General features: G+C 36.1%; 1 protein-coding gene across 1 annotated transcript in view; it reads left to right on the top strand.

The window, feature by feature from the left end:
- The window catches only part of LOC149897801 (protein 4.1 homolog), an 81,616-nt gene that overhangs the window by 38,862 nt on the left and 26,880 nt on the right, over positions 1–15,874 (top strand). The window contains exons 2-3 of the mRNA XM_090116223.1: positions 9,847–10,021; positions 10,231–10,378. Coding sequence (XP_089972349.1) covers positions 9,869–10,021; positions 10,231–10,378 — 301 coding nt within the window. The 5' untranslated portion in view covers positions 9,847–9,868. The remainder of the gene's footprint in view (positions 1–9,846; positions 10,022–10,230; positions 10,379–15,874) is intronic.

Genomic DNA, 15,874 nt, shown 5'->3' with positions numbered 1-15,874 from the left:
TAGGCTACAGCTAAGTTTTAAAGTGTGTAGATCTCGGGAAATACATTGTAAATGATGCATTTATTTCCGGGTACCCTGTAGCTTTTGCGTCATGCCTTCATTTTTTAGATTTTGTTCAATTGTTTATCTGTTGCAGATTTTATTACAAACTAGCGGTCCGCCCCGGCTTCGCCCGTGGTACATATTTCGCAATAAAAAGTAGCCTATGTCCTTTCTCGGGTATCAAAATCAAATCAAATCAAATCAAAATCAAATCAAATTTATATACAGAATGATTACATACTTACGTTTAACAGTATTAAAAATATGCTGTGTTAATAAATGATTATCATTTAACTATTTATTTCACACAGACACACATACCTACTTATCTACCATTTTCACGATAAACATTAATTTCTTTAAATCATTGACACGAAAGGAACATTAAATCAAACCCTAGATGCAGTCTGGCAACCGCCCATGTCTGGATTCATTATTTGATAGTTCATCTTATATTAGCTTCGTGGTATCAATAAACCTACATATTTTATTGACTATCTGCATTATAGCAGGAAGGAAATCCGATTGATCGATTTCTATATTTGTTTCAATGATTCATCTAATTAATATTTAAGCTGTTGCTTTGAAAATCTGAATAGTTTTAGCTCAAACTATGCTAGGAAATAAGGAATACGTTTTTTGTTAGAATACAAAATTGTATTACATTTAAGTGTTCATTTAAGTACCTAGTCTCTAGATGTTATATTTTTAATACATAATACATATATGGAATATCTCTTTATTAACCAAAGAGCGGTTAGGTACTGAAATCCCTTTCACGAGATTTCCTTGTATTATTCCACACGGTAAAAAGGTGAAAATAGGGACAGTTCGATCCTAATCCCCGTAGACACTCCATTACCGTTAAACCATGTTATACTCAAGAATAACATGATGTAATATCTGTGGTAATATGATAATGGGATAGGTGTGTTCATTGAATTAAAGGTATGTGTGAATATGTAGTAGTCTTAAAATAACTTCAATTTAATAAATTATCTTTACCTCTTTCCTTCCATACTTCATCTCAATAGGAAATCATTAATATCAAAGCTACACAACCAAACATTGAAACTATTTGTTGATTCTACGCAAACCCTTTTAATCTATATCTGCATATCAAACTCATTGGAAATCACATTATAAACAAGTTGAGATGGCAATTTGTCCATCACGCTAAAAGCAACGGAAGCACAGTCAGTGTTTAAAGCAGGAAACTCAATCGAGCATTCCACATTTCGGCTGGTTATTGTTTGAAATATCCTGTTAATGTAGACAAGATTGCGTCATGTTGATCTGGATGTTTGGATGATGTGAAATGATGTGTGTTCCTACATTCGCGTTGATTGTAGTTTACAAACAGTCAAAAAATTTTGAACTTTTCTGCTGTAGAATTTATTTATAGGCATATATCAAGTGGACCTTTTAAAAATATGAGAAGTAATAAGGACTGGTTGTTTCAAAGAAGGTTAGAATTTTGTCCGTTTATAATTCTATAGAGAATAGGGTCATCTATAAAATATCTTGCTCATCAATTCTCATCAATAATAACATTGAAGGAAGCCTTGAACGGAGGCGATGTGGCTAGTAAGTCAATTACTGCACTTTGCTAATAGTCGGTAATTGAATACGCTCTCAAAGGTAGATGTAAAGGTAGGTACTTTACAGAGAAGCTTTTAGAAGTTTTCCTTTCAATTAGAATATTAAGAGGAGAAAATTCTTAGGTACTCTTTCATGAAGCAGTACATTTTATCATAAGTCAAGAAATGACGTAATTACAGGTTTTGATTTTTTTGTCAATTTGTTATAGTATCTTTGAATAGTCTGATACTGATGGCATAGGAGTATATGACATCATGTCAGAAGATGACCCTCTAAATGACAAGGTACTTCATATCAATAGGGATATAAATCCGTTAAAATTTAAAGTAGTTTATATGTTGCTGAAATAAAAGATGACGTGGCTGGTGTCGCCGGTCAATTGGTCTATTAAGGCCACGTCTTGCCAATGCCATGAGGTCACATACCATAATGTTTAGAACGAGTGGGTTTTAAGGTACGTAGGGAGCATGAGAATTGCCCTTTTTGGTGACAGAAGGGATAAAGGATAATTTTTAGTAAAATGATGTGACTAAAAGTATGTTGGTAGGTACTAATTAAAACTTAAAATACTCTTATACTCATCATTGTAAGTGTTCGTAATATTGTTGATGTTTATAAGTATAAAAAAAAAACTTCAATAAAAACGATGATCTCTTTTATGACTATCGTATTCAAAATTATCTTATTCATTCAGTCACTAATTAGCATAAAATTCAATGAACGTTTCATGTTTGCAGTAAAAGAAACTAAAAATATGAAAGGCGGGTTTAAATCGACATTTATTTTAATATTTTCAGAGACCGTGGTATATTTCTGAATGAAAAACACTTACGTAAAATCAAACACAAAATCGCTAGACAACAAATTATGAATTACTTGCTCATTCAAGAGGGCTAAAAGCTAAACCACTTGACTTCGGCAATGTGAAGATGTTCAATGAATCAAAATGTTGAATGAAAACAATATACATAGATAATACGTAGTGAGTAGTGAGTAGTGATAAATATGTAGTGAGTCACGTGGTAACTGATTGCGATAATAAAGTTAACTACTATTAACTACCAGTAATTGATTCGCCAATTTTGCACAATTTTTCTTAATAAAAGTCTTTATCAATTGCTTTAAAGATCCTAAAATAGATTCACATGAAATTTTATCAGATGTCTGTGTCCTCAGCTACATTTCTTTTGAAACCATTATCACGAATTATGAAATTACCTGTAACGATAGCTTATACACTCTATATATTATATTTTGTATTTCCTGGTTCGTTTATACGTTCCTTTTCGTATAGAATTACTTGTGTTACCCGGGATATTGGTCCTGGATATTATTTACTCAGATCATTCCCTACGGATCACTTTCCCATTCCAACATATTACATTTCGTTTTATTCCTTTGTGTAATATTTATTCCAGATGTTCTCTACTTACCTACATTATGAATGGTTTAATTCAGCAATTGACAAAAGTTGTAAAATCTCCGTCTCTTCAGATTTTTATAGCTTACTAGCTGCAGCAAACGTTGCTCTGCCTTACCTTTGATATCTTAGGTGCATAAAAAAAGATGTCCGATTCTCAGATCTACCCGATATGCACACAAAATTTCATGAGATCGGTTCAGCAGTTTCGGAGGAGTATGGTAACTAACTTTGAGACACGAGAATTTTATATATTAGAAGATAAATGTTATAATAACTGAAGGCATAATTAAATGTTAACATGTAGCATGCTAACAATAGATTAGGCCGTACAGAGCCTATTGTCATTCATATTCTTTCGAGTGATGGTCCCAAATAGGAACACAATGGCTCATGTAATGTGTGTAATCAATTTATTGGTTTATTTATTGTCGGTCACGTACGACACTTTGCTTGGAGACTTGGAGTGTATTAAAGGTACATTAAATTGCAATGTTTATTAGATATGAGCACTGGAATTTTGTTATTCTGAGCTTGAATGTGTGAATTGTTCTGTATTATCTATAATTTGGTAGTTGATTTGTTGTTCACCTTTAACTTTTGTTGTTTTTTTTTTGTTGTTTATTACATTACTAGTGGTCCGCCCCGGCTTTGCCCGTGGTACATATTTTGCAATAAAAGGTAGCCTATGTCCTTTCTCGGGTATCAAAATATCTCCATACCAAATTTCATGCAAATTGGTTCAGTAGTTAAGGCGTGATTGAGTAACAGACAGACAGACAGAGTTACTTTCGCATTTATAATATTAGTATGGATTTAATGAGGAACGTTAACGGGTAAACGGTTCTAGTGGTGTTATGTTGATTGTAATTGAAAGATAATGTTGTATCACCATTGAAAGTCGCAGATTCTATTGTTCTTCGGAACTTCGATAAAATCAAGGGTGTGTTAAGATTTTTTTTTCGTCAAATATTAGCTTTATTTATTTGTTACATTATAAACTAGCTGTTGCCCGCGACTTCGTCCGCGATTCGGTCGTTTTTCGTCATTCGTCGTTTAAAAAAAATACGTGACACTTTATTTTTGAATGTTCTTAATTGTCTCTTATACAATTTAACTACATTAAAATTGAATACTCTGATAAGAAAATCTTAAAATCATCGAAAATCATAGACATCGAATATCTGAGGAAAACATGAATGAATGTGATTTAAATTCTACATTTCTTAGCAATTAAAATAATAATCTAAATTAAATGTAGATTAACAGTTTGAGCGCACCATTATAGAATATGTACCTAAGTAATAAATTACGTTAGTTTACATAGTAACTTTACTAAAAACACGATGACTTTCTTTCGCGCTCGGTACCACAAACTAAACATGTTTGTGGTACGTGGCCCGCGTCACTTTACCCCCCACGAGTTCCCCTCCGTTGCTATGCGAAAATACATTCGTCGCCCTACTGTAGGAAAAATTGTAATACTGCGGCCTGGGCGTTATAACACGCTCAGGGAATTCCTGAGTGCTGATAGACTTCCGTCTATCGGCATTTATACCAATTTTATATTAATATCACCATTTTGAGGAAAAGCTTCTAATGTCGATTTAAAACGCATATATACGGATTAACCTGATGAATTAACATGTTCTAAAATTGTGAAATGAGTTCAGTTTTAAATTCGAGAAATATTGATTTCTTGTATTCGATTATTCGTCGTAGTCGAATACAAAATATATTTAAAGAAACTTAGGTTGGCCTTCAGGCAAAAGGGATCCTATCAAATGATAAACTTGACCTTGTATCTTAAAAGTAAGAATGAAAGGAGCATCTGATAATTGTTGAGCACCAAAGGATCATTTAAAACGCAATACTATAAGAGCTAATATTGTCTAAGAACTGTTTAGATTGCACATGTTCCTCTAAAACTTAAAAGTAGTGATTTCAAAGGTTCCGGCGTATCTTCAAACGAAAGCCGACTCCTTACTCCACTTTAAAGCATTACAAAAAGAACATACTACGTTAATATCGCCTATACAGAAGATGATCTGTAATCAATTGTGAGGTTATAAGCAAACCCACTTTTATATTATTTTGTCGGACCACACCACCGAATTTGTAGATTGATCTTCTATGTTTACCTCTAAGTCATTAAGACTATGTCGAAATCTGTCTGCAATAAGACGGGCCTCTCGCTATTCGTCCGTTTAAAGAGACCAATAGTTTCAATTCTTAATCTTTCATTAAACAAACTTATTAATCGTTCTTGTCTCAAATAATGGTAATATTCGCGTCCCTACTCTAGTCATTGCTTATGCTCATGTTCATCTTCGAGAGATCGAATAATATTATGGTGCACCCTATTATTTGTCAAACGGTCTTCATATTGAGTAAAAGTTTCAGAATTCTCGAGATAAAATATGACGATCGTGATCAGCTGTGAGACGTAATTCCCTCTCAGTGAGGGTTTCGGTCTCACGGGATAGTACAATATGCCATTTGCGATCAGCTGTGAGACGTTATATATACCCTCAGTGAAGGTTTCGGTCTCACAGGATAGTACATGCCGTTCGCGGTCAGCTGTGAGCCGCAATTCTCGTTGTGAAGCGGTTTCAGGTTCGGCATAACACATGTTGTTTTCGGTCAATAGTAAGCCTCTTATCTCTAACGATCCTTGAGAACTCTTATTTCTCATTTTCTTAACTTTGCTCGAATTTCGATATATAAAGATTTTTTAGGTGGCACTGATGCGGGTGAATAAAAATTAAAACGGACTAAGAGTGTTATAATCTCAATCATCATCATCAATACATATAATAAAATTGTGGAAAAGTGATGTCTGTACAATTAAAATATGTAGAAAAAAATTAGCAGGTGTTATTATTATCGAGAAATCGAGAGAAACCATTTATTTCTCTTAAAAGCTCCCCCCCTCCCACTTCCCGAACTCCGATTGACCGTAATTTATTTTTCCTTACATTTTTATCATATCCTTTTCTAATGGGTTTCATCCTACTGCGATTTTTTTTTGTTTCAAAAATTATCTACCCTGGTGTATAGGTAAATTTTCCACATAAAATGTCCTTTAAATTATGTCGTATTATATTTTTAACCCCCGACGCAAAAAGACTGGTGTTATGTGTTTGACCGCTATGTATTTCTGTGTGTGTGTGTGTGTCTGTCTATGGCACCGTAGCTGGCTAACAGGTAAACCGAATTAGATGCGTTTTTTTTTGTTAGGCAGAATATTTTCCGACGCTGGTTCTTAGATAAAGTGTATCAAAATTGGTTCATCCACTTATTATACCTACATAGGGGTAAAAGTGGGAATGAAAAAAATGAAAGTTATAATTTATTTTTAAAGATCGTCGGGAAGTTTATGAAATTATTTATTCCTTTTTCTATACACTTTTCTTCGTCTAAACGGTTTAGTTACGTGCTCTCTCTCTCTTCAGCCTTTAGTTACGTGCGTGAGACAGGAAAGATCTAATTTGGATTTGTTTCTGGATTTGATAAAAACTGAGTATCGATTAAGCTGATCAGTGGCTACTGGCTACACCATAGATTATTAAAAACATCCGTTTAAGAAAGGAAGGAAATAGAATTTGCTCCTCTCCCCCCCCCCTGGTTCCTAAAAAATAATATGACATAATTTAAAAGAAATTTTACGTAGAATTAGTTAGGCATTTCTTTTTTGATTTTCGATATTATATACTAATCATAATTTTTAATTACAATATGTAGTAACTATTTGGTATAGGTTAGGCATTTCATTTCTTGATTTTCTTTAATAATTTGGTACGTAAGTTTTTTAGCTCAGTTTAGTAAGAAATTTTAATAACAATTCTTTTAATTATTTATGGTAGTACAACAGTACAGTATGGTTGTACGTATTTACTCAATAATTGTAGATATGTTAAGTAGTAATTCAGCATGGGCGTAGCCACGGTGGGGCTGGGTGGGGCGCTTACCCTGGCTTTGATCTGGTAGGTACTAATTGTGAAGGGGAGTGGGCGTGGGCGTGGGATTGGGACTGAACGTGGCATATGGCGTGGGAGTGCGAGTGGGCGCGGGAGTGGGAGCATGAAAATAAAAATGATTTTTTATTGTTGCCCCACCCTGAGCCCATGGTCATAGGTCCCATAGTCACTATTCCACGCGAACGAAGTCGCGGGGACAGCTAGTAGACAAATATAATCAGAAAGCTTTGAACTCCTAAGCTCAACCATAAAAGATAGACATTTATGATGTCGGGAGATATTTTTTATATAATATGGAGAACATTTCTTTCATACTTGATTTCTGTGTAGCTTTAACCATTAAGATACACGCATTAAGAACGCACACGCGACGAAAGCTTAAAAATGGAGTTGCTGCTCTGCTCACGAATATGAAAAATAATTGTACCAAGTTTCGTTTAAATCCGTCGAGTAGTTTTTGTTTCTATAACGGTTATACAGACAGACAGACGGACAAACATTTTTGACGTCGATGTCGATCTCTAATCACCTCGTGATAGTTATTTAGGAAATATATTTCATGTGCAGAATTGACCTCTACAGATTTAATATAAGTAGGAATACATATATTTAGATTCCAATTTCCATGTAACGTTAAATTCGACTATATAATAACTAACAGACAACGCAGGTTACTCTCGTTTCCGTAAGTTGAGGCGGCTACATATTCGGTCCTAATAACATGACTTTTTGTGAACGAAACGACAGCGCGGTTTAATTCGATGGCAACACCATCAGAAAAAAGGAAATATTTTTAACTTTGAAAAAATATTATGATTTACACTATTAATACTATTTTAACATTAACACAAAATATAAGACTGTGAGTGTGTAAAAATAAATCCAGCTAGTTTCACATCACACTTATGTTTATAATTAGGTATACGACATGAAAATATATTAATTACCAAGCAATAATCATACAGATAAATACTGAACAAAAGTATTAACAGTCAAAGTATATTTTTACTAACAACATGTAAATGATGAAGGAATAATTTATTATCAACGAACTAACCTTTTTGTATTAGAGTCCCGCCTCGTGATCGAATTATTAAAACACGAAGATTTTTAAAAATGTAACCAATGAACACAATCAATATTAGATTAACTGTAATGGTGTCTAGTTTGACTTAAAATAATATACATCTACCCTCACATTCACACGAATTATATAAGCGCACCTTATAGGGAAGGGAAGATTTATTATGGGTTAAAGAGTTAAATAAATAAATAACATAATTATATTTAAATTATTAATTTTTAACATTGTGTTCAGTAGTGTTAACATGTAAATTGATTTGATTTTTACGAAATCTCATAGATGGCGCTGAATCAAATTTGTCTTTATAGTACTAAGATTCATTAAACAGTTTCTCTGCCCAAATTACGTAAATGACGTAGTTTTTATAGTGTAAAGCTAGATAATAGCATGGCTTACTCAAAAACAACATTTAAACATGAGTCTTTAGATTGTACGCTGTCGTAGTACACGGAATACGTAAGAAAAGTAAAGGTTCACAGCTCCTCCCCCGGAGGTGATAGCATGATAATATGTTTAAAAAAACCTCACACGACCTGTTAGTAATATTCATGCAAAATTTGAAGTCAATCTATGCAGTACTTTTCGAGATTAGCTCGGACAAACATACAGACAAACAGACAAACAGACAAACAGACAAACAGACAAAAATTCTAAAAACTATATTTTTGGCTTCTATATCGATTATAGATCATGGATTATGTATTCTTTTAAAAAAATATTCAATGTACAGTTTTGACTTTCCTACGATTTTATTATATGTATAGATAAAGCTCTTTTACAAAAATCATTACGGTGCCTAATTATTAATTAGGCCAATAATAATTATAAACCGTTATTAACTTTTATTCAACCACATACGTAAATTATACTGTATACGCATTTAATTGAACGTCTCGAATTAAATAATTGCTCGTTAACAAGTTTAGACACAACAAATCAAATAACGGTATTTACAAAGTGGTTATTTACCTACCGTTCATGACATGATAATTTTCTATGTTTGTTTTAATAATTAATTTAATAATTATGTTTGTGAATAAAGATGTGGGAGTTGATGGGACATTTACTTTGGTTGGGAATTAGGATAGCAAATGTACCATTGCAAATTATTTAAAGGAAAATCGATAATTTTGTTAAAATTAGTGTAGCCGTATAGTCTAAAAGTTGCATAAATAGATAGAGGGACAATTTTTGCGCTTTCAGACTTTTCATAAACTTGAAATGCTCATTTCTTCAAATAAATTTTCGAATACATAACACTACATTGTTATTATTTTTTCATCGTTAATATATGAGGATAAAGAGTGATAATATACAGGAAATGCCTGTCTTTATGTCTTTCCTTTGTCAGATTTCCTGTTCAAAACCAAATTGGTTAACTTGTCGTGCGTGTCATCTTACATAATATTATATTCCTTGATGATGTTTTGACATAACTAAACATTCAGTACAAGTTTTTTTTATTAATATTTGGTCTTGTACCATGCAAAATATTCCTAAATCTAGCTTTGTTACGTCGAATTAAAAATACGCAGTATATTATTTGGGGAGGTAAAACGATATGTTATTTGAATTCGGAAGGATTATTACTCATTCATCGTAATCAAACAATCATATTTAAGTCTGTTTAAAAAAAGCAATTTAAGCCAAAATTCAGAATGTTTGTTAATTGTAAAATTGTCATCCCTATTTTAACCGTTAACTTTGTATCTTTCCAGGTGTTGAAGGAAGAGCGGCACAATGCCGGAGGGCGTGGCGAAGGATGGCAAAGACGCCAAGGATGGCAAGGATGACAAGAAGCCGAAGGACAAGGAGTCGCCGAAGCGGCGCGGCAACCTCGCGCGGGTAAACGTGGAGCTGCTGGACGGCTCCGTGATGGCGCTGGATGTGGATGTGAGTATGACTGACTGACTGACTGACTGACTGATTGGTTATTGCAATTTTATTGATGGAAAGTTTTCAATTCCATTTTTCAGGCACGACTTCTAAAATCGTGGTTGTGTACGGATAAATCGGTACTCAGACAAAATATTTCTGTAAACGGTACACAGACAAAATATAAACTTATTATACCTATAATCGAAACAATTTTTACTTTACAGAGAAAAATTCGAGGACACGAGCTCCAGGAGAAAGTTTGCGCCGAACTGAATCTCGAAGAGAAGGACTACTTTGGGCTGCTGTTCGAAGACCGAGGGGACCCCAGGGCGTGGATCGACCCGGAGAAACGCGTCTCTAAGATGATAAAACGTATGTTTATAAACAGATTTCATAGTTGAAGCTGTGCCGCCGCGGCCGTTGAAGACAACAGTGTAGTGCCGCCGTTGGAGTTGTCGGTGTAGTGCCGCCGTCGTGTGTCTAAGTTAGTGCCGCCGTTCTAGTGTTTTGAATTTTAAACTCGAATAGTAGTGCCGCCGTTTGAGGGAGCGGTGTAGGTTAGTTACGCCCTCGTGTTGTTGCAAAACATATATTTACATTCAAACCTGTGAGATGCTCATAGAAACAAGATAAGCATTTTTCGTATAATGTCGTAATTTTTGACGACGCATTGATAATTAAACAGGAGTTTTTTCACGGTGTATGGTATCGATATTTTTGCTTATAAATATATATATATATATATTATTTCTTAGGGAATAGCTTTGAAAATATGATTTCTCATACACAATTGAAAAATTTATATATATCGTCGACGGCTGGATTTATAAACTATGTGGGCTGGTTATATCCTCTACAGTGGGCGTCTTGGGTAACTTCGAGCATCAAAAGACATAAACGGAATCTAACACTGACAATCACTAATGAACTGAAATGAATACTTTGTATAGCAAATCTAAACTCAAACTAATATAGAGACTGATATAGACTCGAACAGACAAGTCCGCTCGGCACGAGCTCCAACACTTGAATGCCCGTCCGCTACCACGGCCATGTCCAAGTGCACTACGTGAGTCATGCGCTTGCGTTCGGTAATCAGGGGGGGGATCTCCGACACGGCCATCTCTGACGATCACACGTCCTCGTGTGAGGTCTCTGCAAAGACTACGTACTCACAGTATCCTGCTCGGCCATACTGATTCTTGTCAACCATTTTAGGTCGTCACTAAAACAAACAATAATCATTATTGATCAATCAGCGCTGCACCAACAGCTCTCCTCGATTTCGCACCTACGAAACATAATAGCTCTGAATAACGTCGCACCAACGACTCATGTCGATTTCGCACCAACGAAACGAACACAACACTGAATAATGTTAATACAATGACTCACCGCTATTTCGCACCAACGAAATAAATAAAGCACGGACCATCGTCGCTACAACGACACACCACAATTTCGCACCAACGAAATGAGGCCAACATTGAATAACGTCGCTACAACGACTCATCTCGCGTTCGCAACAACGAAAACAAGGATATCTCAAAAGGTCGTCGCTACAACGACTCATCTCGCTTTTGCACCAACGAAAGCAAAGATAGCCCGTCGCTACAACGACATTTCTCGTTAACGCACCAACGTAACGAAAAACAAGACAAGAGACAAATGGCAACTGCATCTGCTACCACTCAACCACAGCACTCAACAAACGGCACTACAATGCATTATAAAATCCAGATAAAGCATTTTACATCTCCCCTTTTTCACAAAGCTCTTACGTCATTTTAACTACTACCACTACTAGCTACTATTACAACCTCATGGTCGGATATTTTCCTGACTCTGTTGTGAGGGTTTTGGAATTTAATGATTTGAAGTGGTAACTATCATTATACCTCAACAATTTTAAGCGTACCCTTGAACTTCAATTCAAGCTTGCTTTGATTTATTTCCTCAATTTCGAAAAGAAGATTATCACCAATATTAAATTTCCATTCAGAGAAGCTTTACTTTTATCATAACTTGATCGACTTCATTATCAATTACAGACATTAACCCCAAAGTCTCCTTTAACAAATAATAGCTCTATCAGCTATCTAGCTTTTGTAACACGGTTTATAGCGAAGTTCATTGCCAGTCATACGTCACCTAACGTATCTTGACAATATCGATGTTTGCTAGACTCTACTGCTATGTCTAGCAGTGAACAACCAAAGGCTCATGATGTTGATGATGATGACGATGACGACTTCCATGTTCAGCAGTGACTACGAAAGGCAGATGATGTTGACGATGACGATGATGATGACTTCCATGTCCAGCAGTGTACTGCAAAAGGCTGATTATGTTGACGATGACGCCATGTCCAGTAGTGGACTATATCGATGACGATGATGAATGATGACTGCCATGAGCACACGTTTTCAGCGTACTCGTCACTATCTACCTGACCATTAGCACGACTACCCCCGGTAGGGACTATATCTAACGTAACTTTATTATTTTTTTACAAAATAACTAAGAAAACATTTACTTTCTAAGCAACTGCCCGATTATCAATCGTACTGGCTAGTTATCAAAACAAATTAACACTGGACTCTAGTGCCATTATACTACTTCTACTACTACTAAACCACTCTACACATTTTTAAAGTAATAGAGCAAAACATATCGGATGAAAGTATCAATTAGACTAAAACATACTCCTTAACATCATTCTTCCCTCTAAGTTCCCCTGTAGCATCAATGAGCACGAAATACTAACTTAAGAGTTTTGCTTGAATTCTGCCCGAGCTAGGCTTAGAGATTTAGCAAGTGATAAAGTTGATAACGAACTTACGCACGAACTTAGACATGAACGCCCAGTTGCATGACTAAATCGTGGATATTATGTACCACTGATCTTTTACCATTTTATCTGCACCTTGACAAATAATTTGCAACCTTACCGCATATGTCTTCCAGACATCAACAAGTAACAACTCATTCTGCATGTCCAAATGCCTCTCTTGGTCCTGGCAGCCAGTCAACGGAAAGCTCAACTAGGTTGACTCGATTCTGCCCCACATAATTTGCAATAATCGAAATACATACTGTGACAGCGAATGTGCATTGCGCGAAAGTCGAAAGGCAACCAACATCCTTTATACTAGCTCCCTTTATCTCTGTCATGAATGACATTAGAGTCGATAGACTGGAGACAGACCCTCTCTATCTGTGAACACGTGAAGACACTACTCTGCTTTTTACTAAACGGCTCCCACCGAATTGCAATCAGTCACCACTGCAAACTTGCATTCCTGCAAAATAATACCTGAAGTGCATAACTGCATTAACCACTGCTATGCTGCTGCAACTTAAACTGCGGTCTCGTGTGCATGGGAGTAAAACCTGGTCTCTAAGGCGGTTCTACGTCTGTAGTAAGCAACTGGATGCTACTAACCGTCATGTTTCCGTATCAGTTCAGTACCACATCCATCCGCGCTTGGATCTATGTGAACTGCAGAGGTCATACACCATAAGAATAGGCTGTGATGTTAAAAGACTAATAAACGTTCGACTGATTAGCTCATGTGATGATGAGTAATCACTAATCAATTTTACTTCCCTTTTAACTTGTAAGCATAAACATTGTGATATAACTCAAGAAAACTGTTAATAAACTAACAGAACTAAGAAGCTGTATAAGCTATGTAATTGTACTTTACCATCCTTAATGACAAACCCTAAGTATTCAACACTTCGCTTTCAAAACTCACATTTGGATAGGTTGAAAGAAGATACTACCTTCCTCAAAGCATCCGCTCCACTCCCCACTACAATCTGGATGCGCACTGTACCTTGTTCCACGTCAGAAGCTAACCAGATATCTACTTGGTTTCACTAAACCAGCTGTTAAAAACTCATTGACTTTTTTACGCAACCTGCTGCTCGTTCAACGCACAAAACTCCTTAGAACAGACACATTTCAACAGCTGTAACTCAGATGGTAAATAAGTGCCAATAATACACTAAAACACAACACATTGAAATTCTCTAATTGAAATTCACATCTCTGCATGTTGGACTTATGTCCCTAAGTAAGCCTACCAAAACCGCTAGGTATCTTTCTTCTATCGGTACGGCCGTGTATAATAGAGAAACGTAATTAACCAAGCAACACGCTTCAATAAGATGAAATTATTATATTGTCACTATTCCTTAGTAAATGTACACAGTGTGAACTAAATCTGTCTAATTAAAGTAGGTAGTTTAAAATCGAGTTCGTTACATACGAACAATAAAGGAAGCCAATGTAAGCGTGATAAAAATCAAAACAATTTGTCGTATCAGACTTGTTACAAACAGAACATTATTACGCAATAAAATAACACATTAGAATAATATCACACATGTAAACTTTGTGTTTAATTTCTCAACCTAATAAGCTAGCATCGCTATCATAATAATGATTAGGCACAACACAAATTAGAATTACTAAAAAGTAATCACCCATTGTAACTTGCCATAAACCTTGTTATGATCTGTCTACAATATGTTAACAGACTATTTTGAAATTAATGTTATTATTAAAAGCACTTACTAGTCAATTTGCTACTAGCAATTATATCTCTGATAAGGATACACTCAGTACCAAAAAACAAAACCTAACATGTATGACTCACAGTTGTCCATAAGTTTGCCACACGGCACGTGTTGACTCAATGATTGCGCCCATGCAACGTGGATGTACCTGACCTGCTGGTTTTCGGTGATTCTATGCCTAGTGCAATCATTAGCACCTTATCCGCCCGTGCACTCCGATGCAAAGTGGCCAGACACGCCACACATGAAACAAATGACTCGCGATGGTTAAACCCTGCACTAAGAGGCCTGCTGATCCGTCGCGCGCCCTCCATCTGCTGTCTGCGAATGGCATTCACACGCAGGTCTCCTACAAACTTATTGATAGCACACAGTCAGCGAAGCAGCCCTGTTACGCCTCGCACTTGTCCTGTAAATGTCACTAATTTGTGGAGCCCTTCACCGCATAAAGACGGCTGCCCTGAGCTCTCGCTGCAGCAATCCTCGGCAACAATCTCAGTAGTAGCAAGGGCCATACGCTGCAAACGCTTGTCAAACCGTGAAACACGCGACAACACGGTTGAAGTGGCAACTTCCTTTACGCTCACATATCGCCAAGAAGCCACTGACGCACACAACCCGACGACACACACCTACAGGCACTCACGTCGCTTGGCTCGCCACCCTGCAAGTTAACTCAAGCAGCCTGCAGCCGCATCGGGCTCAACATAGTCACATTACGCTACAAAATACGGTAACAATTCTCCTTACTGTCTCCCCTGCTACCAGAAAATAAATTAAGAGACATGATAGACACTGCAAAGCACTTTAACGCATCATAAATAGCAAATAGTAACAAATAATAACTTTAACGGCTTTTTTTAAAACACAGATCAACGGACAATGGCAATACATCACGCACGTTATTGTTCCACTTGTTGTATGTTGTAAGCACTCACCGGTTTTCTTATGGCTACAATTAAACGTCGCATGATACTATTTGCACCTCCAAAATAATTTTATAACACGTCTACATTACCACATGACGATTGTAAAAATCACGTTTATTCTTTGTGCTCAAAGCAATCCCGCTTCTGATATCGTCGACGGCTGGATTTATAAACTATGTGGGCTGGTTATATCCTCTACAGTGGGCGTCTTGGGTAACTTCGAGCATCAAAAGACATAAACGGAATCTAACACTGACAATCACTAATGAACTGAAATGAATACTTTGTATAGCAAATCTAAACTCAAACTAATATAGAGACTGATATAGACTCGAACAGACAAGTCCGCTCG

This window comes from Colias eurytheme, chromosome 25, assembly GCF_061535395.1.
Source record: "Colias eurytheme isolate Ceu_HAF_F1 chromosome 25, ilColEury1 Martin Lab GWU primary, whole genome shotgun sequence".
Taxonomy (NCBI): domain Eukaryota; kingdom Metazoa; phylum Arthropoda; class Insecta; order Lepidoptera; family Pieridae; genus Colias; species Colias eurytheme.
The sequence above is the reverse complement of the archived record's forward strand: the minus strand, read 5'-3'. Positions and strand labels throughout refer to the sequence as shown.